Below are 27,107 nucleotides of genomic sequence, written 5' to 3' on the forward strand. Positions count from 1 at the left end.
TATCCTGGATACAGACTGTTCCCCCTTCCCCATCCCGGATACAGACTGTACCCCCTCCCCATCCCGGATACAGAATGTACCCCCTTCCCATCCCGGATACAGACTGTTCCCCCTTCCCCATCCCGGATACAGACTGTATCCCCTTCCCCATCCCGGATACAGACTGTACCCCCTTCCCCATCCCAGATACAGACTGTACCCCCCTTCCCCATCCCGGATACAGACTGTACCCCCTTCCCCATCCCAGATACAGACTGTACCCCCTTCCCCATCCCGGATACAGACTGTACCCCCTCCCCATCCCGGATACAGACTGTACCCCCTTCCCCATCCCAGATACAGACTGTCCCCCCTTCCCCATCCCGGATACAGACTGTACCCCCTTCCCCATCCCGGATACAGACTGTACCCCCTTCCCCATCCCGGATACAGAATGTACCCCCTTCCCAATTCCAGACACAGACTGTATCCCCTTCCCCATCCCGGATACAGACTGTACCCCCTTCTCCATCCCGGATACAGACTGTACCCCCTTCCCCATCCCGGATACAGACTGTCCCCCCTTCCCCATCCCGGATACAGACTGTACCCCCTTCCCCATCCCGGATACAGACTGTACCCCCTTCCCCATCCCGGATACAGACTGTACCCCCTTCCCCATCCCGGATACAGACTGTCCCCCCTTCCCCATCCCGGATACAGACTGTACCCCCTTCCCCATCCCGGATCCAGACTGCACCCCCTTTCCCATCCCGGGCACAGACTGTCCCCCCTTCCCCATCCCGGATACAGACTGTCCCCCCCTTCCCCATCCCGGATACAGACTGTACGCCCTTCCCCATCCCGGATACAGGCTGTACCCCCTTCCCCATCCCGGATCCAGACTGCACCCCCTTCCCCATCCCGGACACAGACTGTCCTCCCTTCCCCATCCCTGATACAGAATGTACCCCCTTCCCTATCCTGGATACAGACTGTTCCCCATCCCGGATACAGACTGTACCCCCCTCCCCATCCCCGATACAGACTGTACCCCCTTCCCCATCCTGGATACAGACTGTACCCCCTTCTCCATCCCAGATACAGACTGTACCCCCTTCCCCATCCCGGATACAGACTGCACTCCCTTCCCCGTCCCGGATACAGACTGTATCCCCTTCCCCATCCCGGATATAGACTGTCCTCCCTTCCCCATCCCTGATACAGAATGTACCCCCTTCCCTATCCTGGATACAGACTGTTCCCCCTTCCCCATCCCGGATACAGACTGTACCCCCTCCCCATCCCGGATACAGAATGTACCCCCTTCCCATCCCGGATACAGACTGTTCCCCCTTCCCCATCCCGGATACAGACTGTATCCCCTTCCCCATCCCGGATACAGACTGTACCCCCTTCCCCATCCCAGATACAGACTGTACCCCCTTCCCCATCCCGGATACAGACTGTACCCCCTTCCCCATCCCAGATACAGACTGTACCCCCTTCCCCATCCCGGATACAGACTGTACCCCCTCCCCATCCCGGATACAGACTGTACGCCCTTCCCCATCCCGGATACAGACTGTACCCCCTTCCCCATCCCGGATACAGACTGTACCCCCTCCCCATCCCGGATACAGACTGTACCCCCTCCCCATCCCGGATACAGACTGTACCCCCTCCCCATCCCGGATACAGACTGTACCCCCTTCCCCATCCCGGATACAGACTGTACCCCCTTCCCCATCCCGGATACAGACTGTACCCCCTTCCCCATCCCGATATAGACTGTACCCCCTTCCCCATCCCGGATACAGACTGTACCCCCTTCCCCATCCTGGATACAGACTGTACCCCTTCCCCATCCCGGATACAGACTGTACCCCCTTCCCCATCCCGGATACAGACTGTACCCCCTTCCCCATCCCGATATAGACTGTACCCCCTTCCCCATCCCGGATACAGACTGTACCCCCTTCCCCATCCCGATATAGACTGTACCCCCTTCCCCATCCCGGATACAGACTGTACCCCCTTCCCCATCCTGGATACAGACTGTACTCCCTCCCCATCCCGGATACAGACTGTACCCCCTTCCCCATCCCGGATACAGAGTGTACCCTCCCATCTAGGGCGCAAATCATCGTAAATGACTATGATTTTGTGGCCATTACGGAAACATGGTTAAAGGATGGTCACGACTGGGAGTTAAATATCCGAGGGTATCAAACTATTCGGAAGGACAGAGTGGATGGTAAGGGAGATGGTGCAGCTCTGTTATTTAAGGATGACATCCGGGCAATAGTAAGGGATGACATCGGTGCTATGGAAGATAAATTTGAATCCATTTGGGTGGAAATCAGGAATAGTATGGCGAAAAATCACTGATAGGAGTAGTCTATAGGCCACCAAATAGTAACGTTATGGTGGGGCAGGCAATAAACAAAGAAATAACTTATGCATGTAGAAATGGTACAGCAGTTATCATGGGGGATTTTAATCTACATGTCGATTGGTTAGTCAGTCAAGGCAGCATTGAGGAGGAGTTTATTGAATGTAGCCGCGATAGGTTCCCAGAACAGTATGCAATGGAACCTCCAAGGGAAGAAGTGGTTCTAGATCTGGTCCTGTGTAATGAGACAAGATTGATTAATGATCTCATAGTTAGGGATCCTCTCAGAAGGAGCGATGAATACAGATGGAGGGTGAGAAGGTTAAGCACTCGTGTTTTGTGCTTAAACAAAGAAGATTACAATGGGATGAGAGAAGAGCTAGCTAAGGTAGACTGGGAGCAAAGACTTTATGGTGAAACAGTTGAGGAACAGTGGAGAACCTGCCAAGCGATTTTTCACAGTGTACCTCCTTCCGCATCCCGGACACAGACTGTACCCCCTTCCCAATCCCAAATACAGACTGTACCCCCTTCCCCATCCCGGATACAGACTGTACCCCGTTCCCCATCCCGGATACAGACTGTACCCCCTCCATTGACCCGGATACAGACTGTGCCCCCTCCATTGACCCAGATTCAGACTGTGCCCCCTCCATTGACCCAGAATCAGACTGTGCCCCCTCCATTGACCCGGATACAGACTGTACCCCCTCCATTGACCCAGATTCAGACTGTACTCCTCCATTGACCCGGATACAGACTGTGCCCCCTCCATTGACCCAGATTCAGACTGTACCCCCTCCATTGACCCAGATTCAGACTGTACCCCTCCATTGACCCAGATTCAGACTGTACCCCTCCATTGACCCAGATTCAGACTGTACCCCCTCCATTGACCCAGATTCAGACTGTACCACCTCCCGGATACAGACTGTACCCCTTTCCCCATCCCGGGTACAGACTGTACCCCCTCCCGGATACAGACTGTACCCCCTCCATTGACCCGGATACAGACTGTACCCCCTCCATTGACCCGGATACAGACTGTACCCCCTCCATTGACCCGGATACAGACTGAACCCCCTCCATTGTCCCGGATACAGACTGAACCCCATTCCCCATCCCGGATACAAACTGTACCCCCTCCATTGACCCGGATACAGACTGAACCCCCTCCATTGTCCCGGATACAGACTGAACACCATTCCCCATCCCGGATACAAACTGTACCCCCTCCATTGACCCGGATACAGACTGTACCCCCTCCATTGACCCGGATACAGACTGTACCCCCTCCATTGACCCGGATACAGACTGAACCCCCTCCATTGTCCCGGATACAGACTGAACCCCATTCCCCATCCCGGATACAAACTGTACCCCCTCCATTGACCCGGATACAGACTGAACCCCCTCCATTGTCCCGGATACAGACTGAACCCCATTCCCCATCCCGGATACAAACTGTACCCCCTCCATTGACCCGGATACAGACTGAACCCCCTCCATTGTCCCGGATACTGACTGAACCCCATTCCCCATCCCGGATACAAACTGTACCCCCTCCATTGACCCGGATACAGACTGTACCCCCTCCATTGACCCGGATACAGACTGAACCCCCTCCATTGACCCGGATACAGACTGAACCCCCTCCATTGACCCGGATACAGACTGTACCCCCTCCATTGACCCGGATACAGACTGAACCCCCTCCATTGACCCGGATACAGACTGTACCCCTCCATTGACCCAGATTCAGACTGCACCCCTCCATTGATCCAGATTCAGACTGCACCCCTCCATTGATCCAGATTCATATGTACCCCTCCATTGACCCAGATTCAGACTGTATTTCTCCATTGACCCAGATTCAGACTGTACCCCTCCATTGACCCAGATTCAGACTGTACCCCCTCCATTGACCCAGATTCAGACTGTACCCCTCCATTGACCCAGATTCAGACTGTACCCCTCCATTGACCCAGATTCAGACTGTACCCCTCCATTGACCCAGATTCAGACTGTACCCCCTCCATTGACCCAGATTCAGACTGTACCCCCTCCCGGATACAGACTGTACCCCTTTCTCCATCCCGGGTACAGACTGTACCTCCTCCCGGATACAGACTGTACCCCCTCCATTGACCCGGATACAGACTGTACCCCCTCCATTGACCCAGATACAGACTGTACCCCCTCCATTGACCCGGATACAGACTGTACCCCCTCCATTGACCCGGATACAGACTGAACCCCCTCCATTGTCCCGGATACAGACTGAACCCCATTCCCCATCCCGGATACAGACTGTACCCCCTCCATTGACCCGGATACAGACTGAACCCCCTCCATTGTCCCGGATACAGACTGAACCCCATTCCCCATCCCGGATACAAACTGTACCCCCTCCATTGACCCGGATACAGACTGTACCCCCTCCATTGACCCGGATACAGACTGTACCCCCTCCATTGACCCGGATACAGACTGTACCCCCTCCATTGACCCGGATACAGACTCTACCCCCTCCATTGACCCGGATACAGACTGTACCCCCTCCATTGACCCGGATACAGACTGAACCCCCTCCATTGTCCGGGATACAGACCGTACTCACTCCATTGACTCGGATACAGACCGTACTCACTCCATTGACCTGGATACAGACCGTACTCACTCCATTGACCTGGATACAGACCGTACTCACTCCATTGACCCGGATACAGACCGTACTCACTCCATTGACACGGATACAGCCTGTACCCCTCCTACACCCTGGATGTGGACCGCACTCTACCCTGTTCCTGACAGGGACTGTACCTATCCGAGACCTCACACTTTTCACCCTCAGAAAAGTCTGAAGCAAGTCTGAAGTGGCCTACCATCTCGATCTTGATGCAGTATTGGAACCCCCAGGAGTCACTGAGCTGGACACACACAGGAAAGCCACCAAAACAGACAGATGGGATGAATGCTGATAATACCCCTTCAGTTGTCTAAACGGGGCACCTCTAAAGATGCTTAATTGAGGAGCAAGAGATGGCTGTGACGGGGTTAATTTCCTTCCCACTGCTGAGGCTCAAGTGCTTGGTTGAATTTGCTGGTTACGCATTATGTTCATTCTTTACCCACTAGTTTTCCACACTGAATCTGACCTTGGAGTCACTGCCTCCACTGCCGCACTCCCCCTTGTCGTACCACCATTTGTTTTTCAATTTGTCCAACAGGCCCTGCTCGTTCAGTTTAAGAACTGCCAGGTTTACGGGATTTCTTGAAATGATAAAACATACTCATCAGTCGTGAGCATAAAAACAACCAGCAGTCAGAAGCGGATTCATTCATTCGCACAGAGCTAGAGTGGGTTAAAAAAGGTCAGAACATTCACAGGAAGACCAGGAGGAGTGATACAGGATACTGAGTGGTACAGGATACTGAGTGGTACAGGATACTGAAGTGAAGCTAAGTGTGTAACCCAGCGAGGCACAAAAGCAAAACCACAGGCTGGAGGGGAACTTCCAACAAGGCCAAGCTGGTTGACTTCCTCTGTCCCGGATCGCACCCATTTACAACAGGGAAGCCCAGACTTTATCCACTATTAATGTTCTTCTTCTTTCACACTCGAGTGTACAATCCCCTGCGACATCCCCCCCCCCCCCCCATTGTGTGTGAACCCTCAAACGCTCGGGGATATTTGCTCTCCACACTCGTTGCCAGTCGACTGGGTCACACCCTTGCACATGGCCCGGGTTCGCCACTACCTGTGCTGGTTACGCCTTTCACGCTGCATCCTGTACACTGTGCAGCACACTTCTCCACCTGTCCAGTGACCTCCTGGGCTCTCCCCTGGAGTACGGGAGGCATGGCTTCAACAGTCATCCCCAACCCCGTATGGCCATGGACGTGAGCTCTTGGTGTCTAAGTGGAGGAGGTCAGAGAGAAGAGCGGGGCGTGAAGTGGGGAATGTTTCTGATGGAAGATGGAGGTGGCAGGGGGTGATGGAGGAGTTGTGAGGGGTTGGGGGTGTGGGGGGGGGGTGGTTAGCGGGGGCAGAACCTGATGTGAGATGTGAAAAAGAAAAACTTGCAGGTGCTAATTGGCCTTGACAAAGAGACAAGCGGGTTGATGGGAGTAGTCCAGAATAGGAACACCTTGGGTTAAAAGGGGTGAACAGAGATGTGGGGCGGGATTCTCCGATTGCCGACACCGAACTCACTTTCTGCCGGAGAATCGGTTTTCCCACCGAATCGAGGGCGGCGCTGTTTTTCAGATGCTCCGTCCTACAAAAATGGCATACTTTACACCGCACGCCGTCGGGATGGCCTTAGGACTGAGGGCCTCCCCCGATGGGCCGACTTCCCGACGGCGTGGGACACGTGTCCTCTTAACGTTCGTGAACCTGGCGTGGTGGCTGCGGACTGTGCTGCCACAGTCGGGGGAGGAGCCATTCTGCTGGCAGGGGAGGGCTTTGGCAGGGGGGTCCAGGGGTGGCGAGGGGGGGGGGGGGGGTCACAGTGGGGGCACTATCTGGCAGGCCGCCGTCATGCGCATGCGCGGCCAAGGACACGGGCGTTCTACGTCCGTATCGGCAGGTAAAGCCGGGACTTTATGTGGTGCGGCTGCGAGCCCCCCACCGGGCGGAGCATCGGTGGGGGGGCAGCGACGACTTTTTGGTCGTAAGACCAGACGCTTCCTCCGGACATAGCTGCAAAATCGGAGAATCCAGCCGTGAACTCCACAGTCGGGGCCTGTGTTCAGCATCAGAAGATGGATAAGGCATGTGTGTCACATGGTAAAAGGTCAGAACATTTATAAAGGGAAGGTCATAGGTGTTGAAAAAGTCACAGTAAAAGAGAAAAACAATTTCATTTTTATAGCACCTTTTATGACACCGGGACGTTTCAAAATGATTTCCAGCCAATTAAGTATTCCCCCCCCCCCTCAACCCCCACCCCACGTGCAGTCAGCGTTGAAAATCACAAGACCATTTGTGAACAGCAAGCTCCAAAGAAAGTCATGTGATATTGGCTGGCTCATTTGTTTTCACTGATGTTGATTGAGGAATATTGGCCAAAAAACAGTGGAAACCTCTTTTCCGAGATAGCACCAGAGGATGTTTGCATCCGGCAAGAGAGAGGGCAGATGGAGCCTTGGTTCCACGTCTCACCAGAAAGGTGGTACCTCTGACACAGAATCATGCCCTCGGTATTTTATTTGTTCATGGGCATCGCTGGCAGGGCCACGAATCATTACCCATCCCTCATTGCCCTTGAGCGGACTGGAGTGCCAGCTTTAATTTACATATTCAGCTCTTTGGAGTGGGTAGGGTTGCCAACCCTCCAGAATTCTCCTGAAGCCTCCAGGAATTTAAGACCAATCTCCAGGGCACTGCCTTGGGTGGCCCTGGAGAAAAACCATTGGGATACTAAAAATGGATTTTTCTTTTCTCATTTTTCTTTGAATATTTCTCTACACCTGATAAAAAAACTCTTGAAAATTGGACGGAAGGGGGGCGATGGCTATTTGGCGGACAGTTCCTATTGGCGTAGGTAGAAGGAGGTCAGAGGTCACAAGGATGGATGTGTTGGCCAGCTACTGGCTGTAATGTCATGTGATGAAACCTCCAGGAATACATTGAATCACAGTTGGTAACCCTGGGGTTGGGACTTGAACTCACGACCTTCTGGATCACGGGCGGGGTTGCTAGCTGCTGAGCTATGGTTGAGGGAATCTTTGGTCTGTTTAATGAGACTGCAAGAGGCCACCGCCAAACAGCTCAGATTCCAGCGTCTCATCGATGGCTGCTTATGGGTACCACATCCCAGCCACCCAGCCCTGTAACGGTGGACTTTCACCTCCAATTAGAATTCCCCCTCCTGCTCACCACCTCAAACAAAGTAATACTGACAAGAAGCTGAAAAACCGAATTGAGGAAGAATCCAGCTCCAGAAGTCGACGCACATATGGATGAAAAAAAATGTCATTGGTAACTCGAGCTGGAGTGGGGGCGGGGCAAGGTGCAAAGGGGGTTCTCTGCGGCGGGGGTTACCATAGGGCATGTGGGGCAGGGGAAGGATCAGGTTGCAGTGCGCTGAGGGGGGTTTGCAGAGGGGATTAGAATAGAGAGGAATCTTTGGGATGGCTCGGGGGAGAGTGTGAGGGGTGCGCATGGGGCAGCACAAATCAGTTGGAATTTCTTGGTCTTGGTCTTTATTTAAGGAAATGAATTTCAGGACATGGAGACAACTCACAGCTGTCGGGACTGGCAGGACAGAGCAGAATGGACTGGCAGGACAGGGCATAGCGCGGTTGGCGGGATAGGGCACAGGGGGGCTGGCAGGATAGGGCGGAGCGAGGCTGGCAGGATAGGGCAGAGCGTGACTGGCAGGATAGGGCAGAGCGGGGCTGGCAGGACAGGGCATAGTGCGGTTGGCGGGATAGGGCACAGGGGGGCTGGCAGGATAGGGCGGAGCGAGGCTGGCAGGATAGGGCAGAGCGTGACTGGCAGGATAGGGCAGAGCGGGACTGGCAGGACAGGGCATAGCACAGTTGGCGGGATAGGGCACAGGGGGGATGGCAGGATAGGGCGGAGTGGGGCTGGCAGGATAGGGCAGAGCGGGACTGGCAGGATAGGGCAGAGCGGGACTGGCAGGATAGGGCAGAGCGGGGTTGGCGGGATAGGGCACAGAGGGGCTGGCAGGATAGGGCATAGCGCAGTTGGCGGGATAGGGCACGGGGGGCTGGCAGGATAGGGCATAGCGCAGTTGGCGGGATAGGGCACGGGGGGCTGGCAGGATAGGGTGGAGTGGGGCTGACAGGATAGAGCGGAGTGGGGCTGGCAGGATAGGGCAGAGCGCGGCTGGCAGGATAGGGCAGAGCGGGACTGGCAGGATAGGGCAGAGCGCGGCTGGCAGGATAGGGCAGAGCGGGGCTGGCAGGATAGGGCAGAGCGGGGCTGGCAGGATAGGGCAGAGCGGGACTGGCAGGATAGGGCAGAGCGGGGCTGGCAGGATAGGGCAGAGCGGGACTGGCAGGACAGGGCAGAGCGGGACTGGCAGGACAGAGCAGAGTAGGGCTGGCAGGATAGGGCAGAGTGGGGCTGGCAGGACAGAGCAGAGCGGGACTGGCAGGATAGGGCAGAGTGGGGCTGGCAGGATAGGGCAGAGTGGGGCTGGCAGGATAGGGCAGAGTGGGGCTGGCAGGACAGAGCAGAGCGGGACTGGCAGGATAGGGCAGAGCGGGACTGGCAGGACAGAGCAGAGTGGACTGGCAGGACAGAGCATAGCATGGTTGGCGGGATAGGGCACGGGGGCTGGCAGGATAGGGCATGGGGGGCTGGCAGGATAGGGCAGAGCGGGGTCTGGCAGGATAGAGCAGAGCGGGGCTGGCAGGACAGGGCAGAGCGCGGCTGGCAGGATAGGGCAGAGCGGGGCTGGCAGGATAGGGCAGAGCGGGACTGGCAGGATAGGGCAGAGCGGGGCTGGCAGGATAGGGCAGAGCGCGGCTGGCAGGATAGGGCAGAGCGGGGCTGGCAGGATAGGGCAGAGCGGGGCTGGCAGGAGAGGGCAGAGCGGGGCTGGCAGGATAGGGCAGAGCGGGGCTGGCAGGAGAGGGCAGAGCGGGGCTGGCAGGATGGGGCATGTTGGTGATATTTGGATGTTCATGTCTGTCTTTACATTCAGAACAACAAAACAAATCTCAAAAACAAACTGCATTATTACCCAACATTTCTAAACAAATTGTTTCTTCCAAATGAGATTGTCATGGTTACAAGATTCACTCAGGATTTACTCAGATAAAAAGCTGAGAGAGATTAAACACAAAGATCAATAAAACTCATCGACTCTCAAAATGTTCAGAGGGAAGCAATCTAGTCTCATTAACAAAACAGTCAGCAGAATATCACAGAGATTAGTTAGCTATATTACATTGTTAGTGTGTTAACACCATTCTATAACCGAGTCAGTTAACAATAACGTTAATTCATGTTATTGTATCATAATGCTGTCAATTACTTTTCTAGTTAATGTTAGCAGTGTTACTTACAATTACTGTGCTGTCAGTGTTAGGTCCCAGTGTTACACTATTAGTCTGTACATTCCCAGTGTTACACTCGTCCACTCACCTTAAGGGCGAACCTTTGGGTGTAGCCACTCCATATCCTTTGGAGTCGAGGTTACCTCCAACCTTCATGGTATCACAGGGCTTCCTCTGCTCAATGTACTCATTCATGGTCGATTCGAGGAGATAGGCATACTTCCCTTTGGACTTCCTCACTCGGATTACACCTTCCTCAGTGGTTTTCACAAAGACTGAAGGTTCGGCAGACTTCATATAAGCCCACATCTTCTCAAAGACGGCAATCTTTGATCTCTGCGCAAGATGAAGAGAAAGTAAAGAGGAGGAGTCTACCCCAGCACCTGGAACATGAGGCTTTCTGCTCCTGCTGAGCATTCAATAGTCACTCACCATTACTACACTTAACACTGACTCATGACCTCTAATCAGGAGATGATTGACTTCAGCAGCTCCCAGTCTAAATGTCTCAGCCTCCGCGAGCTGAACATTAATCACATGAATGGGCAGCACGGTGGCACAGTGGTCAGCACTGTTGCTTCACAGCGCCAGGGTCCCGGGTTTGATTCCCGCTTGGGTCACACTTGTGCGGAGTCTGCACGTTCTACCTGTGTCTGCGTGGGTTTCTTCCGGGTGCTCCCTGGAGTACTAACCACTGTGCCACTGTACCGCCCCACTGCCCCACCCACTCCACACATCCCTTAATTCCCCAAGAGACCAAAAGTCTGTCTATCCCAGTCTTAAATTAATTCAATAATGGAACATCCACAAGAAGGGAGGAAGGGATAAATTAGGAAACTAACCTCAGTGTCGGGGTGACTAATGGAAGCAATTCTGAGAGAGAGAGTTAATCTGCGTTTTGAGGGGCAGGGATTAATTAAGAACAGTCAGCATTGTTTTGTTAAGGGGAGGTCATGTCTAACCAACTTGATTGACTTTTTCAAAGTGGTCACCAGGTGTGCAGATGAGGGAGTTTGACGGTGTCTACTTGCCCAGATGGGAGACTGTTAACGAAGGTAAAAGCATGTGGGATCCAAGGTAATTTGGCAAATTCAATCCAGAACTGGCTGAGTGGCAGGAAGCAGAGGGTGATGGTCGAGGGGTTTTTCTGACTGGAACCTGTGTCCGGAGGGGTCCCATAGGGATCAGTTTTGGGCCCTTGCTGTTTGTGGTTTAGATAAATGCTTTTGACTTGAATGCAAGAGGGTTGATCAGTAAGTTCGCGGATGATACAAAAATTGGTGGGGTAGTAAATAGTGAGGAGGATAGACTTAGGGCGCGATTCTCCACCCCCCACGACGGGTCGGAGAATAGCGGGAGGGCCTTCCCGACATTTTTCCTGACCTCCCGCTATTCTCCACCCCCCTCCCACGACACGAATCGCTGCTCGCCGTTTTTTACGGCGAGCAGCGATTCTCCCCTATCCGATGGGCCGATTTCCCAGGCCTTTACGGCCGTTTTCACGAATTTAAACACACCTGCTATCACAGTTCATGAAAACGGCCACAAAGTGCCGTTCTGCACAACCATGCCACCGATTGGCACGGCCGCACCACGGCCGCGCCAAGGGTGGCATAGGCCCGCGATCGGTGCCCACCGATCGCGGGCAGCGGGTCCGATTCCCGCGCACTTTGTCCCTCCGCCGCCCCGCAGGATCAGTCCGCGGGGTGGCTGAGGGGCATGATGGACCGCGCATGCACGGGTTTGACGTGTATGCGCGGATGACGTCATTGTGTGCGTCAGCCGCCGTGAGTCTTGGCGGCCGGGCTTAGCGAACGTTCGCTAAGCCTGCGCTGCCGTTCTTCCCGGGGCCGCGATGCTAGCCCCGACCGGGGGGCTGAATCGGGTCCCGGGAGGGGGCGCGGAGGCTGCCGTGAAACACGGCCGGATTCACGGCAGCCTTTACGACTCTCCGCATTTGCGGAGAATCGCGCCCTTAAATTACAAGAGGATATAGACGAGCTGGTCAGATGGGCTGATCAGTGGCAAATGGAATTCAATTCAGATAAGTGTGAAGTGATACACTACACTTGGGCAGGACAAACAAGGCACGCGAATGCATGACAAACGTCAGGATCCTGGGAAGCAACGAGTATCAGAGGGACCTTGGTGTGCATGTACAGCAGTCCCTTAAGGTAGCAGAGCAGATGGATAAGGTGTTAGGGAGGCATATGGTAGACTTGCCTTTATTAGCTGAGGGTAGAGATTAAGAGCATGGAGGTTATGCTGGAACTGTATAAAATGTTGGTTCGGCCACAGCTAGAGTGTTGTGCGCAGTTCTAGAATCCAGTATAGGAGGAGTGTGATAGCACTGGAAAGGGTGCAGAGGAGATTTACCAGGATGTTGCCTGGGCTGGAGAGTTTTAGTTATGAAGAGAGATTGGATAGACTGGGATTGTTTTCCTTGGAGCAGAGGAGACTGAGGGGAGGGGTACATGATTGAGATGTATAAAATTATGAGGGACATAGACAGAGCAGACAGGAAGGAATCAATGACCAGGAGTCATTGATTTGAGGTAAGTGGCAGGATGGGCCCAAGGGCCTTTTCTGTGCTGTAGTCCTCAATGGCTAACCATTCTGGATAGAGAATTCCAAAGATTCGCAATCCTTTGAGTAATGTAATTGCTCCTCATCTCAGTCCCAAATGATCGGCCTCTTATCCTGAGGCTGTGACCCGCAGACAGTTACCCCAAGAATGGGGGTTCATATTGAACCCAGGAGGGAGGAGCTGGATAGGGCGGGGAATGACTTGCACAGACTTTGTATTAAAAAAATAAGTCCCCAGGATTCTTCGTTGGGTGTGGTGAGTTCAATGGCAGTCACTAATGAAAGACGTATGCTCTTTCACATAAACATTTCCATGAACCTTCCTACAGAGGAAGGGTGTGCCTTGCTCCCCATCCCACATAGTTGTTGTGATCGTCCCCACCCCCATTACGTCTTCCAGTTCCCGAGCCACATGTTTGAACTGGGGCTGAGTGGAGTGGCAACTTTGAAATCCATTGCCTTTCAAATGGGCGTGTTGCCCCAGGGGTTGTGACATGGGAAACTCACGCTAAGAAACGGGGATCATTTTCAGGTTGGCCTTGTGCCCCCTGGCTGGTGTGCGTGCTGCTTGCTGGCTGTGGGATCTTGCTGTGTGCAAAGTTACGACACGTGACAACATTTCAAATGCCCTTCATCGGCCAGCAGGTGCTCTGGGAGGTCCTGAGGAGTTTAATGGCACCTTTTTTTTTAACCATTCAGCAGGGTAGTGCACTACAGGTTTAAACCTGTCTTTTTACATCCCTCTCCCACAGGTAGGGCAGCACGCAGACAGACTTTGCACTCACCCTGAAGAACTCTTTTGTCGATCCGGCGTCGAGTGTTCCATAGGCAATCTCTGTCTGCTTTGCGAGGTCCTCTGCGCTCTCAATGGGTGAGACCATTCGTTCAACTGTCAGGAAGGCAGCTAGGTTGGCAGTGTAGGATGAGATGATGATCAAGGTGAAGAACCACCAAACGCCACCGACAATTCGACCTGACAGAGATCTGGTGGGGGCGGGGAGGGGGGGTTTGGAGGAATGACATGAAATGAGGTGCATTAAAAAATGGCAGTAGATTACTAGTCTTGTGTCTACATGTGTGTGGTTTAAATAACTGCAAACACAGTGGCTTATATAAAACCATATCCTGCTCCTCATACCCTGCCGCCCCAGGCACAGGCTGAAAGAGCTGAGTGTGGTGAATCACCCCAATTTCAAATACTCCACGTTGATCGATCGCCAGCACAAATATGAGAATGACACCCAACAATTTTATTCTTTAAATATGAGCTGGCAAGTCAGAAGCCAATCATGTGAAGGAGATGCGGCTCACCACCACCTTCTCGGGAGAATTAGGAATGGGCAGCAAGTTCTGGCCTTGCCAGTGGCTCTCGCCTCCCAGGAATAAATGCAGACAGAGAATGCAGACACTTTTCAGCCGTGTAGTTCGATGGAGGCCGTTTCCATGCCTCATCTCTCTTCCCTATACACACATGTAAATTGAAATCTGCCTAATTTTCAGTGATGTTCTGGAGACACGGGATACTGTCTCTTATCTCCTTCCTGCGACATCTGGGGCCTGATGAAAACTCCGAGCAAGTGGACAGGTTTTTAACGAGTTAAAATCTCACTGGTCTCTGCTGGCTCAGAGACGCAACCCACCCAAAGTGGCCTCCGACCCCTCTGTCATTATATGTATATTGATGTAAAGAGTTAATAAGTTAATGATAATGCTTCTTACCACGAATATATATATCATGTAACTTCTGGGATTTTGGGTAAAAGATGGTTAGGCATAAGGCAGTTGTGCATTTGAGAGTTTTGTAGTTAGAGATAGCATAGTTTAATTCAGTAACCTTATACTTTAGGAATACACACAAATCTTATTTAGTAGTGTTAATAAATTAGGTTTGTTTGTCAACAAAGCTTGTTGTTCTTTGTTCAACACTACGCATCCAACCCATCCAGGTAAAGCAAAGCAGAGAACACCACACCCTCGCTTCATGGAGGGTCCTTGAGCATTAGGTTTCCCTCATCCAATCGGTATACTCGAGTTTAGTACCAAGCCTCTTTCCGCTGGTGCTGCCGTGATGACATGGGTCACAAAACATGTCTTAGTCGATTAGCAAGATTGAATGGTGCTGTCTGAATAACTACACGGCTCCCTAGTGAACAGTATGGAGCTGGAACCTGTCATAAACCTTGTGATCCATAAGCTGGGCTCCTGATCAATAAAGGAACAGATAACCTCAGCAGTCCATTGTAGGAACCAATCAACTCCCAGCGCTGTCTGGCTCAGTCTTGTTCCGGCCTTGCATTTATTTATTCACTGATCAGAACTGACACATTATGGGCTCAGCCCAGACACTCATTCACAATGGATTTACATCTCTGGAACCCTTCCCTAAACAGCTGTGGATGTTGTTGGAGCTTTCAGTTGATTTTTATCCAATTACATTATCAAAGCATAAAGGAGCAAAGGTGAGTGAATAGACTTGAGGTGTAAGTCAACTCTCACATGACTGAATGGATGACCAGGGACTGAATGGCCTCGTACCTAGTGTATGGCACTCCCAAACTGTGCTAGAACGAAGCTGCACTTTCACGGACACAAAGCAAGGACAGAATGACCTCCATGCTCGGTGTGAAGCCCTGACACCAATTGCAACCGCACCCCTCCATTCTCTGGATCATTGCGGGCAAGCTCCCTGACAGAATGCCAGGTCACATGATCAACTCCTCGTTGATGCCCACCAGCCTCCTCAGGTCGACTGGATCCTTGGAGTCAACATCTGAATCCCCTGAAACAGAGTAGCACGTGGTCTCGCACCTTGCGGAATCCTCCTACCCTGCCCTAGATCTTGCACACCTGTGCCCAGTGACCTCCACTCTGCCCTAGGTCAGCCTCCAAGGTATGTGCTGTGCCAGTCTCTGAACAAGTGCTTGTAGGTGAAACTGAGTGAATATCTTCAGGAAGGCTGCCCTCCTTTTCCTCCATTGGCTGAGGCACTTCCAGCAGCTGAAATAAAAGATAGGGACAAAAATTAAGTTTTGTTGTGGAGGGAGAGCAGAGAGAGAGAGCGATAAGCGTGTGGTGGACTTTATATGGTTTGTCAAGCATAGTATGTGGTTTGAGATAGGAATGAAAAGGGGAGAGAGAGGATGAGGCATGAAGCAATCCTTCTTCAGATCTCTTCCAATCTTATCACTCATTAGGGCCTTGATTCTCCCACTGTCTGAAGTGACCAGCAGGATTCTTTTGAAAGGAGATAGGATGGAGAAATGTGTACTGGCTCCCCCTCCTCTTGTCTCAGGAGTGTGTTAGTGATTGGCTGATGAGGCGTTTCAGGAATGTCTCGATAATGGAAGAACAGCACCAGATTTGAGATGCGAGGAAAGAAAGGGTTGCAATAGTGGTGAGTGTGCAAGTATGATGCGACGTAGGTGTAGTGAGTGTAGGAAGTGAAAAGGGAGATGTGGAGATGAGTGTTGTGAGTAATGAGGCTGCAGATGTTGGTAATCAAGCAGGGAACGCGAGAACAGGGTTCTTACCTTGACAAACATTGCTTGGGTCATTGAGCTTCTTTCACTCCAGGGAGCTAAACTGCTATGTCGATCACTTCAGAAACCTCTTTCTTCTGGAAAGTTGCCTTTCGGGATTTCTGCTCCTGAAGGAGGAACCAGGCCTCTCACTGTTCATCCATTGTCTTGACCAGATCATCCACGACTGCTTCGGAGACACTTGGTGCCAGCTCACTATTTGCTCCAGGTGTTTGTCTAATCATGTATTTCCCTGTTGTCTGTAGCTGGAATGAAATTCCCTTTTAACAAGCTGACTGCTTAAAGTGGCATCGGAAAGGCACAATTCCAGGCCCCAAATCAGTCAACCAGCCAATAACTAGCACAAATTGGACTTGATACATATCTGCGTCTTTATAATTGACAGAAATCTTACTCATGCAGAGAGATAAAGAGATGGCCAATATCTTCTTCAGTTCTCTACCCAAAGACCCCCTTATAGGTGAGTTGGTACAAGACCCAGTGGTCTCGGCTGGGACCTATGTGTTTATGCCATGTTGTGGCCTTTTCTTTCGCCTTAAGAATAAACCTGTATTTGAATCACCTTCGGATCACCTGAAGATTTTAGATTCCTCAAGTGCGGTGCCAAGAACTGGACCCAACTAAATTTGAGATGGCACCAGTATTTTGGAAAGATTCACCATAACCTCCTTACCTTTGCACTCTCTGCCTCCAGTTATAAAGTCCAAGATCCCGTAAACCTTCACAATCACTTTTTCAACCTATCTGCCACTTTCAACCCTTCAACAACGTGTACACATACACTCCACCGCTCTCTGTTCCTGCTTTAGAATTGTGCTCTTCATGTTATATTGCCTCTCCTCATTTTACCAACCAAAAATGCATCGCTTCACACTTCTAATTTTCATCTGCCTTGTGTTCGTCCATTCCACCACCCTCTTGATGACTATTATTAACCTCTTCACATTTCATTATACTGCCAAGTTTTGTGTCATCAGCAAATTTAGGAATTGTACTTGTACACCCAAGTCCAGGCCATTTATATCAAATAAAGCATTATTCCTTGTACTGACCCCAGGGAACCCCACTGTATATCTTCCTGTCTTGTCACCCAGTCAACTTTGTATCCATGCTGCCATCGTCCCTTTCATTCCAGAGGTTTAAACCGGCAACACTATTAGGTGGTATTTTGTCAAATGTCTTTTGAATGTACATGTACCCTCATCAAACATCTCTGTTACCTCATCAATAGTGCAATCAAGCTCGTTAAACACAATTCACCTCCACCAAATCTATCCTTAATTAATCCATATTTCTCCAAGTGATTGTTAGCTTTATCCTGGATTAGTGTTTTGAAAGATTTCCCCATCACAGAGGTAAACTGTCTGGCTAAAGTTGCAAGGTTCACCCGTACACACTTAAAAAAAAGATGTAACATTTGCAATTCTGCAATCCTCTGGCACCACTCTTATATCAAAGGAGCATTGGTAGCTTATGGCCAGTAATAAAGATTTGCCTAAGGGTAGGTCCTCGCTTCATTTCTCCATGTCTCATGTTCTTGCGCTTTACTCTGCAGTTGCTAATAGAAGCTTCCCATTTTCAATTTCAATGGTTCAATGATTGTTTTCTCCCTCTTGGTTTACATCCCTTTTATCTTCCTTCAGTCACCCACTTCAGCAGGTTCCCCAGCCTCCGAATATGGTGAATCTAACCTTGTTTGCCTTTCTTGATGATATTCACTCACGATCTTTCCTCCTCCACTTCATTGCTCTTGAGCTCTCTCCTTCGCCAGAAATCCATTTTGCACCGTTACAGAATTTAGATGTCCAGTTTACTCAAGGTCCATGTTTCAACCCTGTACAAGATGTCCCTAATCACAGTCTTGATCAGTGTTTCTTAATATCCCGACGTATTCCATTATGGCCAGTACCTCTGCACTTTTTTCTCTTACTTAACTCAATGTTGTTGGATGCATCTGGTCTGGGCCTGGACTTACCAACTATAAATACTGCCAACCTTTCTAGGATCTCCTCTTTATCAATTTTTAGCTCATATTGTATTTCAGCTTTCTCCCCTTTCAGTATAAGTTTGGGTCCATCTTCTTCCCAGATCAAGACAGATAGAAAGTCATCAATAAGCACCTCAGCCATACCCTCTGCCTCTATTCTTAGATCTCTATTCAGAAGTTGAATTGACCCCACCTCTTCTTTTACCAGCCTTTCACTATTTACTTGGGGCTAGGTTAGGTTAGTTGGCTGGGCGGTTGAATCGTGATGTGGAGCGATGCCAACAGCGCATTCAAGTTCCATATAAGCTGAGGTTATTCATGAAGGCCCCGCCTTCTCAACCTTGACCCTTGCCTGAAGAGTGGTGATCCTCGGGTTACATCACCACCAGTCAGCTCTCAAAGGGAAGAGCAGCCAATGGTCCTGCGGGACTGTGGCAACATTTACTATATACGTACCTATAGGAGACTTTGTGATCCCTTTGATGTTAGCTGCTAGGCATTTCTCATGCTCTCTCTTTGTCACCCTTATTTTATTTTACAGTTACCCTCTGAATTTTTTATATTCAGCCTGGTTCTCACTTGTATTATCAATCTGATGTTTGCCATACATTCCTTTTATTCTGATTCATCTTATTCTCTCTCTTTCACAGGTCATGGAGCCCTGGATTGTGTTTTCTGACCTTTCCCTCTCATGAAAATGTACCTGAACTGTACCTGAACTGTCCTCTCCTTAAAAGGCAGCCCGTTGTTTGCTCATAGTTTTGCTTGCCAATCTTCTATTTCACTTTACTTTGGATAGATCTGTCCTCAATCCACTGAAATTGTTCCTTCTCCAATTAAGTATTTTCACTCAAGATTTCTCCTTGTCCATTTCTGCAGCTAATTTGTTCTATTCCAGAAACCTAGCTGGTGAAGGAAAGAAATTGAGCCAATCTTTTGTTTGTATTTATTTGCAGAGTTGTCAGTTACAAACATATACCTCCTAACCTCAAAATTCTCAATTTTAGTCTGTGTCGATTTATAGGGGCTAATCTAATTCCCCAGTTAATGCCCACAAGTTGTGCACAATTAATACAAATAATAAATAATTAACACATAGGGTACTATGATCACTGTTACTTAAATAGTCCCTATTTACAGAAAACTGTACTGAACACACTTCAGAAACTCTTACCCTTCTCTTACCTATCCCAGTTTATATTAGGATAATACAAGTCCCCCGTTAATACTAGTCTGTAGTCCTTGCAAATCAATTTCTCTTCCAACGTATTCATTTATGTATTTTCCCCTAGTTGGTGGTCTTTAGAACACGTCCAATAGTATATGTCCAGAAGTGTAGAAGATTTTAGTTTAGACGGGCAGCATGGCCGACACAGGCTTGGAGGGCCGAATGGCCTGTTTCTGTGCTTTTCTTTGTTGTTTGCTGGTTCTATAATGGTAGCTTTATTGTTTTTTTAATGGTAATCAAATAGATTCTGCCCTGGACTCCTTTGAGACATCTTCCCTGTATCCAGTACTGCAATGTTCTGCTTTATAAATACCGCTATCCCTCCTCCTTTCTTTCTTTCCCAACCTTTCCTGGTCACTTTGCATCCGGAAATATTTAGTGTCCAGTTTTGGTCTTATTTTGAGCCAGGTTTCTCTATTGACCACAGACCACAACATCAAATTCCCATGTGGCTATTTACACCTGCAACTCACCAACCTTATGTACCACACTTTGTGCATTTATGTACTGTGAACCTAATTTAAACCTACTGTATTCCCTCTTATTATGATCACATTATTTCCGAGTCTGGTGCTCTCTGTCTCTTCCAATCCTTTTCAGACCTCGTTTCTTCTTTCATATGCTATATTTGAGTTCCCTTCGCTTTGCCAAATTAGTTTAAATGCGCTCCAGTGGCAAACCATCCTGCGTAGACATTGGTCCTGGCAGGATGGTTGTGCAACCCATCCGGCCTGTACAGAGCCCACCTCTCCAAGCACGGAGCACTCCAAAGATTATTACCAGTAAGGTCCTGTTGATTATCTTATTTTCGAATCCCTCGGATCATAGGAACAAACGTAGGCCATTCAGCCTCTCGAGCCTGTCCTGCCACTTAATGAGATCATGGCTGATCTGTGGCCTAACTCCATATAGCTGCCTTTGTCCTATATCCCTTAATATCTTTGCTAAACACAAACCTATCTCAGATTTAAAATTAATAACTGATTTAGCTTCAACTGCTGTTTGTGGGAGAGAGTTCCAAACCTCTAACACCGTTTGAGTGAAGTAGTTCTTCCTATAATCTCTCCTGAATGGTCTAGCCCTGATTTTTATACTATGTCCCCGAGTTTTAGAATCTCCAACCAGCAGAAATAGTTTATCTTTATCTACCCTGTCTTTTAGTTTCATCTTTTATCTTTATCTACCCTCACATCTGCCTGCACCACTTTCCACCAGTATCACCGGTACCAATATGGCCCCTCCCATATGTGCACCCTCTCCACTCAGAAGTGGTTGCGGATACCCTGTGACATCTTGCACCCCAGCACAAGGGAGGAAACAAACCATCCTGGAATCATGTCAGTGGACACAGAAACACCAGCCTGTACGCCAACTTAATCAGAATCACACCATTCTTAATACTGTATCCTGATCTTACACCCTCTTTCTCCTGTACATGTGAATCACTGTGATTCTGTGATCTGGTCTGCAGCCCCCCCCCCCCCCCCCCCCCCCCCGGCCGCACCCCGCCACCAAAGGAATGATCACCCTCAACGTTATTCAGAACTGAAAATGTTTATAATGAGAATATTCAATATACACAAGCAGAGAGATGGCCAATAATCACAGTATCAACACAGTGAAAGACACCCGGTGTATGGAGTGTTAACACACAATGACATACTTTATTTACACTATAAGGACACTGTAAAAGCCAGACGTACAATATAAACACAGATAAAGCCAGCATGGACAGTATAGACACACACAGCACCTTTTTATTTATTTGACCTTGGAATGTGGCAAGGTCAGCATTTGCTGCTCTCCCCGAATTGCCCTTGAGAAGATGGTGATGAGCCACCTTTTTGAACCTGCGCATTACGTCTGGTATTGGTACAACCAAGGCACTGTTAGGGGAATGTTCCAGGGTTTTTGACCCAGCGACAGTGAAGGAATAGTGATGAAGCTCCAACGAAGGATCGTATGCATATTGGAAGGAAACGCATAGGCGATGGTGCTTCCGATGCATCTGCTGCTCTTGGAAGGGCTGTCGAAGGTAAGTTGCTGCAGTGTATCCTGTGGATGGTACACACGGCTGTCACTGTGCTCTGGTGGTAGAGGGAGTGAATGTTTAAAATGGTGGACGGGGTGCCAATCAAGCGGGCTGCTTTACCCTGAATGGTGGCGGGTTCTTGGAGTGTTTTTCACTCACCAGGCAAGTGGAGAGTACACCTGACCTGTGCCTTGTAGATGGTGGACAGGCTTTGGGCAATCAGGAGGTTAGTTACTGGGTGCAGAATCCCCAGCTTCTCCCTTGCTGTCATGGCCACAGTATTCGTAAGGTAGGTCCAGTTAACAGTCTGTTGAATGAAATCACAGCTGGCTTTGATGGGCAGAGTGTGGTCAGTGTTGTGTTCACGGACTTTCAAAAAATATCTGATAAACTGCCACATAGTAGACGTGTAAGCAAAGTTAAAGCCAGTGAGATTAATGGGGTAAATGTTTACATGGAGACAGAAAGCAGAGAGCAGTAGTAAACCATTGTTTTTCAGACTGAGGGAAATATATAATGGAGTTCCCCAGGGGTCAGTATTAGGAAGACAAGTGTATTTTCTGGGATATATTAATGATTTTGGGAAAGCACAGCATAATGTCAGATCATGCAAAACTTAGTAAATATTGAGGAACATAGGCTCCAATTCTCCGCACCTTTAGGGGCTAGGCCCGTGCCAGAGTGGCTCCCGCTCCGCCGACTGGCGCCAACGGCCTTTGGTGCCATGCCGCCCGGCAACGGGGCTGTCCAAAAGGCCTTGGTCGGCGTGAGTCTGCGCATGCGCCGGAGCGTCAGCGGCCACTTACGTCACCACCGGCACATGCGCGGTGGAGGGGGTCTCTTCCGCCTCCACCATGGTGGAGGCCGTGGTTGAGGCGGAAGAAAAAGAGTGCCCCCACGGCACAGGCTCACCCGCTGACTGGTGGGCCCCAATCGCGGGCCAGGCCACCGTGGGGGCACCCCCGGGGTCCGATCGCCCCGTGCCCCCCCCAACCAGGACCCCGGGGCCCGCTCACGCCGCCTGCTCCCGCCGGCACAGAGGTGGTTTAAACCACATCGGCGCGAGAAGCCTGACAGCGGCGGGACTTCGGCCCATCGCGGGCCAAAGAATCGCTGCGGGAGGCCCGCCGATCGCCACGGGGGGGCTCGCCGACCGGTGGGGCGTGATTCCTGTCCCCGCCGATTCCCGGATGGCGGAGAATTCCGGCCACGGGGGGGGCGGGATTTACGCCGGCCCCGGGCGATTCCCCGACCCTGCTGGGGGTCGGAGAATTTCGCCCAAGTTAAGAAAGCTGTTATAAAATTAGCATAAATGATCCTTGGATATATTCGTGAAGGAATAGGAAACAAGTTATGTTATGTTAGAAAAACTGGTTAGGCTGGTTTAGCTGGTTTATCATGGCCAATTCTAGATGGCATATTTTAGGAAGGGTGGGTGACATGGTAGCACAGTGGTTAGCACTGTTGCTTCACAGCACCAGGGTCTCAGGTTCGATTCCCACTTGGGTCATGTTCTCCCCGTGTCTGCGTGGGTTTCCTCCGGGTGCTCTGGTTTCCTCCCACAAGTCCCGAAAGACGTGCTTGTTAGGCGAATTGGACGTTCTGAATTCTCCCTCAGTGTACCCGAACAGGTGCCGGAATGTGGCGACTAGGGGCTTTTCGCAGTAACTTCACTGCCGTGTTAATGTAAGCTTACTTGTGACAAAAGCAAAGATTATTATTATTAATTTACACGATGTTGGAGGAGGTGTACAAGAGCTTTGCTGGAATGCTAACAGGGAAGAGAGAGAGTGAGTGGAAACGCTTGGATTCATCTCCTCAGAGCAGAGGGGAGATTTAATAACGGTGTTCAAAATGACCAAGGGATCCAGTGGCTGAAGTAAAGAAACCCAATTCACAGAGGTGGGAAGGTCAGGAAGCAGAGGACGCAGATATAGGCGATGAGTCATAGAAACGTGAGGTGAGATGGGCAGAATACTTGGGCGGAAAAGTGGTGTAATCTGGAACTCACTGTCTGAAAGCGTGGTTCAAGCAGTTCCAGTCATAAAATTCAAGAGTGCAAATACTTGTAAAAAAATAATAGCTAGGCAACTAAAATTAATTGGATAGCACCTTTTGCCTCCTGCCATCACCTCAATTTGACAGCCTTCCTGCGGCATGCTGGGAGGGATCAACAGAGTCAGAGGCTCAATGACCCAAAGGTGGGACGTGGGCAGGAAAGGCCCCATCTGTGGCCCAAACAAATCCTATGGAGGGATTTACCTCCACTCTAAGGGGACTACTCTTTATGACCTTCATAAAACATTTGATCAGTATTCCACTCCCACCCAAGGGTGCCTCTATCTTTGGTCTTGACTTGCCTCAGCAGCATCCAACATTCCCAGAGGGACCGCCAAGGCCTCAGAGCTGCCAGCCATCTCATTGTGCTGGCAGCATCCTTAATAATATGGTGAGTTTGGAGGCGTCTAATTAGGAGGCAGCCTCCCCGAAGGTTGCCCCACGGGTCTGATTGCCGGCAAACGCAGGCTCAGGACCCCAATGTGGTCCTGACTTGGGGTCACAATGCCTGCTCCTAAATCCAGCCCATCGATTCTATGATTCCCTCAGCTCCTTAGAGCATGGCTGCAGAGACAACTCAGCCTTTACAATGCATTCCTTGAATGAGAATAGCCAGAGAATAGATTTCTTGCGGAAACCGGCAGACAGGTAATTAATCAGCTCCTATCTTTGAAGAAAATCTCTGTCTCGCTCTCGTTTTCTCTCTCTCTCTCGATTGATCTCTCGTTCCCTTCCAAATCTGTAGACAACTGACAATTCAGTAGGAACTTTTTAATTGCTACCCAAGCTACAAAGATTCTTTAACAGTTATAAAGAAATTCATACATCAAAAAAAAAGTCTGACTTGTAAAAGAACCCAGATACAACTCAACAGCAGCATCAAAATACAAATGGCCGTGCAAGGCTCAGAGAATACTCTGTGTGAATTGTTTTAAAAAATGATTTCACGAGATGTGGCCGTCGGTGGCTGGGCCAACATTTGTTGTCCACCCCTAGTTGGCCTCGAACGGTGCGGCTTGCTCGGTCGTTTCAGGGGGCAGTTAAGATTCAACCAAATGGACGGGAATCGGGGGAAGGTAGCCGGGGGGGGGGGGGGGGGGGGGGGGGGCTACGGGTTTGTTATGGGGTTTGATGGCAAGCTAAGGCCCAAAACCAAATTGTAAATAAATGCCTATAAACATGTGCCTCGGCCATATTGGGGAATGTAAAATAAGTATGCCGGTTAAAGGGGCTGGCAACAGTTGTTATTATGAAGATGCTTGCCTGTAAATATACATGTTAATTTTTGCATGTTTTTTTTCTAATAATTTGTAATTTGTTGGATATAAAATATGAAAACTCAATAAAAAACATTTCCAAAAAAAAAAAGATTCAACCACATTGTTGTGGGTCTGGGGTCACATGTAGGCTAGACCAGGTAAAGGTGGCCGATTTCCATCTAGTATTTCTGACTGTAGGATTCCCCGTCTGCGGGATCCTCCAGCTGCGGGATTCTACGTCTGCGGGATCCCCCACTTCGCCGGCAGCGCACCCAAGCCCACGGGTTTCCCGACGCGTGGGGTGGCTGCAACGGGAAGCCCCATTGGCCGGCTATGAGAACGGAGATTCCCGCCCATGAACTGTACTCAGTTTGGTATCTTTTGAAAGTGACTTTTCTTTGAAAATGAATAAAATGCACTGCAAATGGGGCAGTGCCACACTGTCTCACAAGGACAAAATGACACATTCCAGCTGAGCAGGTGTCCACTACCCATCGCCTGAAACCAGCCGAAAGACATTAGCTGACTTCCATGGGTCTTCCTGAAACAAAGATGGTGATAGTCACCACGCCCAGCATCTCCATCTCAGCCCCAGCAGATTGGGGCTGCGATTCAGCGAGGAAATAACGACTAGGGTGTTGCATAATAGATATTTTCTGTTTCTTAAAGTTCTTATTAATTCTTCACTCCACTTCTTTCTGTGCTGCACTGTCAGAGGGTCAGTACTGAGGGAGTGCCGCCCTGTCAGAGGGTCAGTACTGAGGGAGTGCCGCACTGTCAGAGGGTCAATACTGAGGGAGTGCTGCACTGTCAGAGGGTCAGTACTGAGGGAGTGCTGCACTGTCAGAGGGTCAGTACTGAGGGAGTGCTGCACTGTCAGAGGGTCAGTACTGAGGGAGTGCTGCATTGTCAGAGGGTCAGTACTGAGGGAGTGCTGCACTGTCAGAGGGTCAGTACTGAGGGAGTGCTGCACTGTCAGAGGGTCAGTACTGAGGGAGTGCTGCACTGTCAGAGGGTCAGTACTGAGGGAGTGCTGCACTGTCAGAGGAGCAGTACTGAGGGAGCGCTGCACTGTCAGAGGGACAATACTGAGGGAGTGCTGCACTGTCAGAGGGTCAGTACTGAGAGAGTGCTGCACTGTCAGAGGAGCAGTACTGAGGGAGCGCTGCACTGTCAGAGGGTCAGTACTGAGGGAGTGCTGCACTGTCAGAGGAGCAGTACTGAGGGAGCGCTGCACTGTCAGAGGGACAATACTGAGGGAGTGCTGCACTGTCAGAGGGTCAGTACTGGGAGAGTGCTGCACTGTCAGAGGGTCAGTACTGAGGGAGTGCTGCACTGTCAGAGGGTCAGTACTGAGGGAGTGCCGCACTGTCATAGGGTCAGTACTGAGGGAGTGCCGCACTGTCAGAGGGTCAGTACTGAGGGAGCGCTGCACTGTCAGAGGGTCAGTACTGAGGGAGTGCTGCAGTGTCAGAGGGGCAGTACTGAGGGAGTGCTGCACAGTCAGAGGGTTAGTACTGAGGGAGTGCTGCACTGTCAGAGGGTCAGTACTGAGGGAGTGCTGCACTGTCAGAGGGTCAGTACTGAGGGAGTGCTGCGCTGTCAGAGGGTCAGTACTGAGGGAGAGCTGCACTGTCTGAGGGTCAGTACTGAGGGAGTGCTGCACTGTCTGAGGGTCAGTACTGAGGGAGTGCTGCACTGTCAAAGGGTCAGTACTGAGGGAGTGCTGCACTGTCGGAAGGGCAGTACTGAGGGAGTGCTGCACTGTCAGAGGGTAAGTACTGAGGGAGTGCTGCACTGTCGGAAGGGCAGTACTGAGGGAGTGCTGCACTGTCAGAGGAGCAGAACTCAGGGAGTGCGGCACTGTCAATGCTGGCGGACTGAGCGTGTGCTGCACTGTCAAAGCTGGTGTACTGAGGCAGTGCTGCACTGTCAAAGCCAGCGTACTGAGTGAGTGCTGCACTGTCAAAGCTGACTAACTGAGGGATTGTTAGAATGTTGAAGTGG

General features: G+C 50.5%; 1 protein-coding gene across 5 annotated transcripts in view; it reads right to left on the minus strand.

Moving 5' to 3' along the window:
- gria1a (glutamate receptor, ionotropic, AMPA 1a) overlaps positions 1 to 27,107 on the minus strand; it is a 243,974-nt gene that overhangs the window by 12,136 nt on the left and 204,731 nt on the right. For 2 of the 5 annotated variants that reach the window (XM_038796179.1, XM_038796181.1), the window contains exons 12-14: positions 13,783 to 13,981; positions 10,500 to 10,747; positions 5,533 to 5,647 (exon numbers count right to left, since the gene is read on the minus strand). In XM_038796179.1, coding sequence (XP_038652107.1) covers positions 5,533 to 5,647; positions 10,500 to 10,747; positions 13,783 to 13,981 — 562 coding nt within the window. Of the gene's footprint in view, positions 1 to 5,532; positions 5,648 to 10,499; positions 10,748 to 13,782; positions 13,982 to 27,107 lie in introns of those variants that run through there. The other 3 variants (XM_038796182.1, XM_038796180.1, XM_038796183.1) reach the window with 2 other exon arrangements.

Source organism: Scyliorhinus canicula, chromosome 4 (assembly GCF_902713615.1).
Source record: "Scyliorhinus canicula chromosome 4, sScyCan1.1, whole genome shotgun sequence".
NCBI classification, from domain to species: Eukaryota; Metazoa; Chordata; class Chondrichthyes; order Carcharhiniformes; family Scyliorhinidae; genus Scyliorhinus; species Scyliorhinus canicula.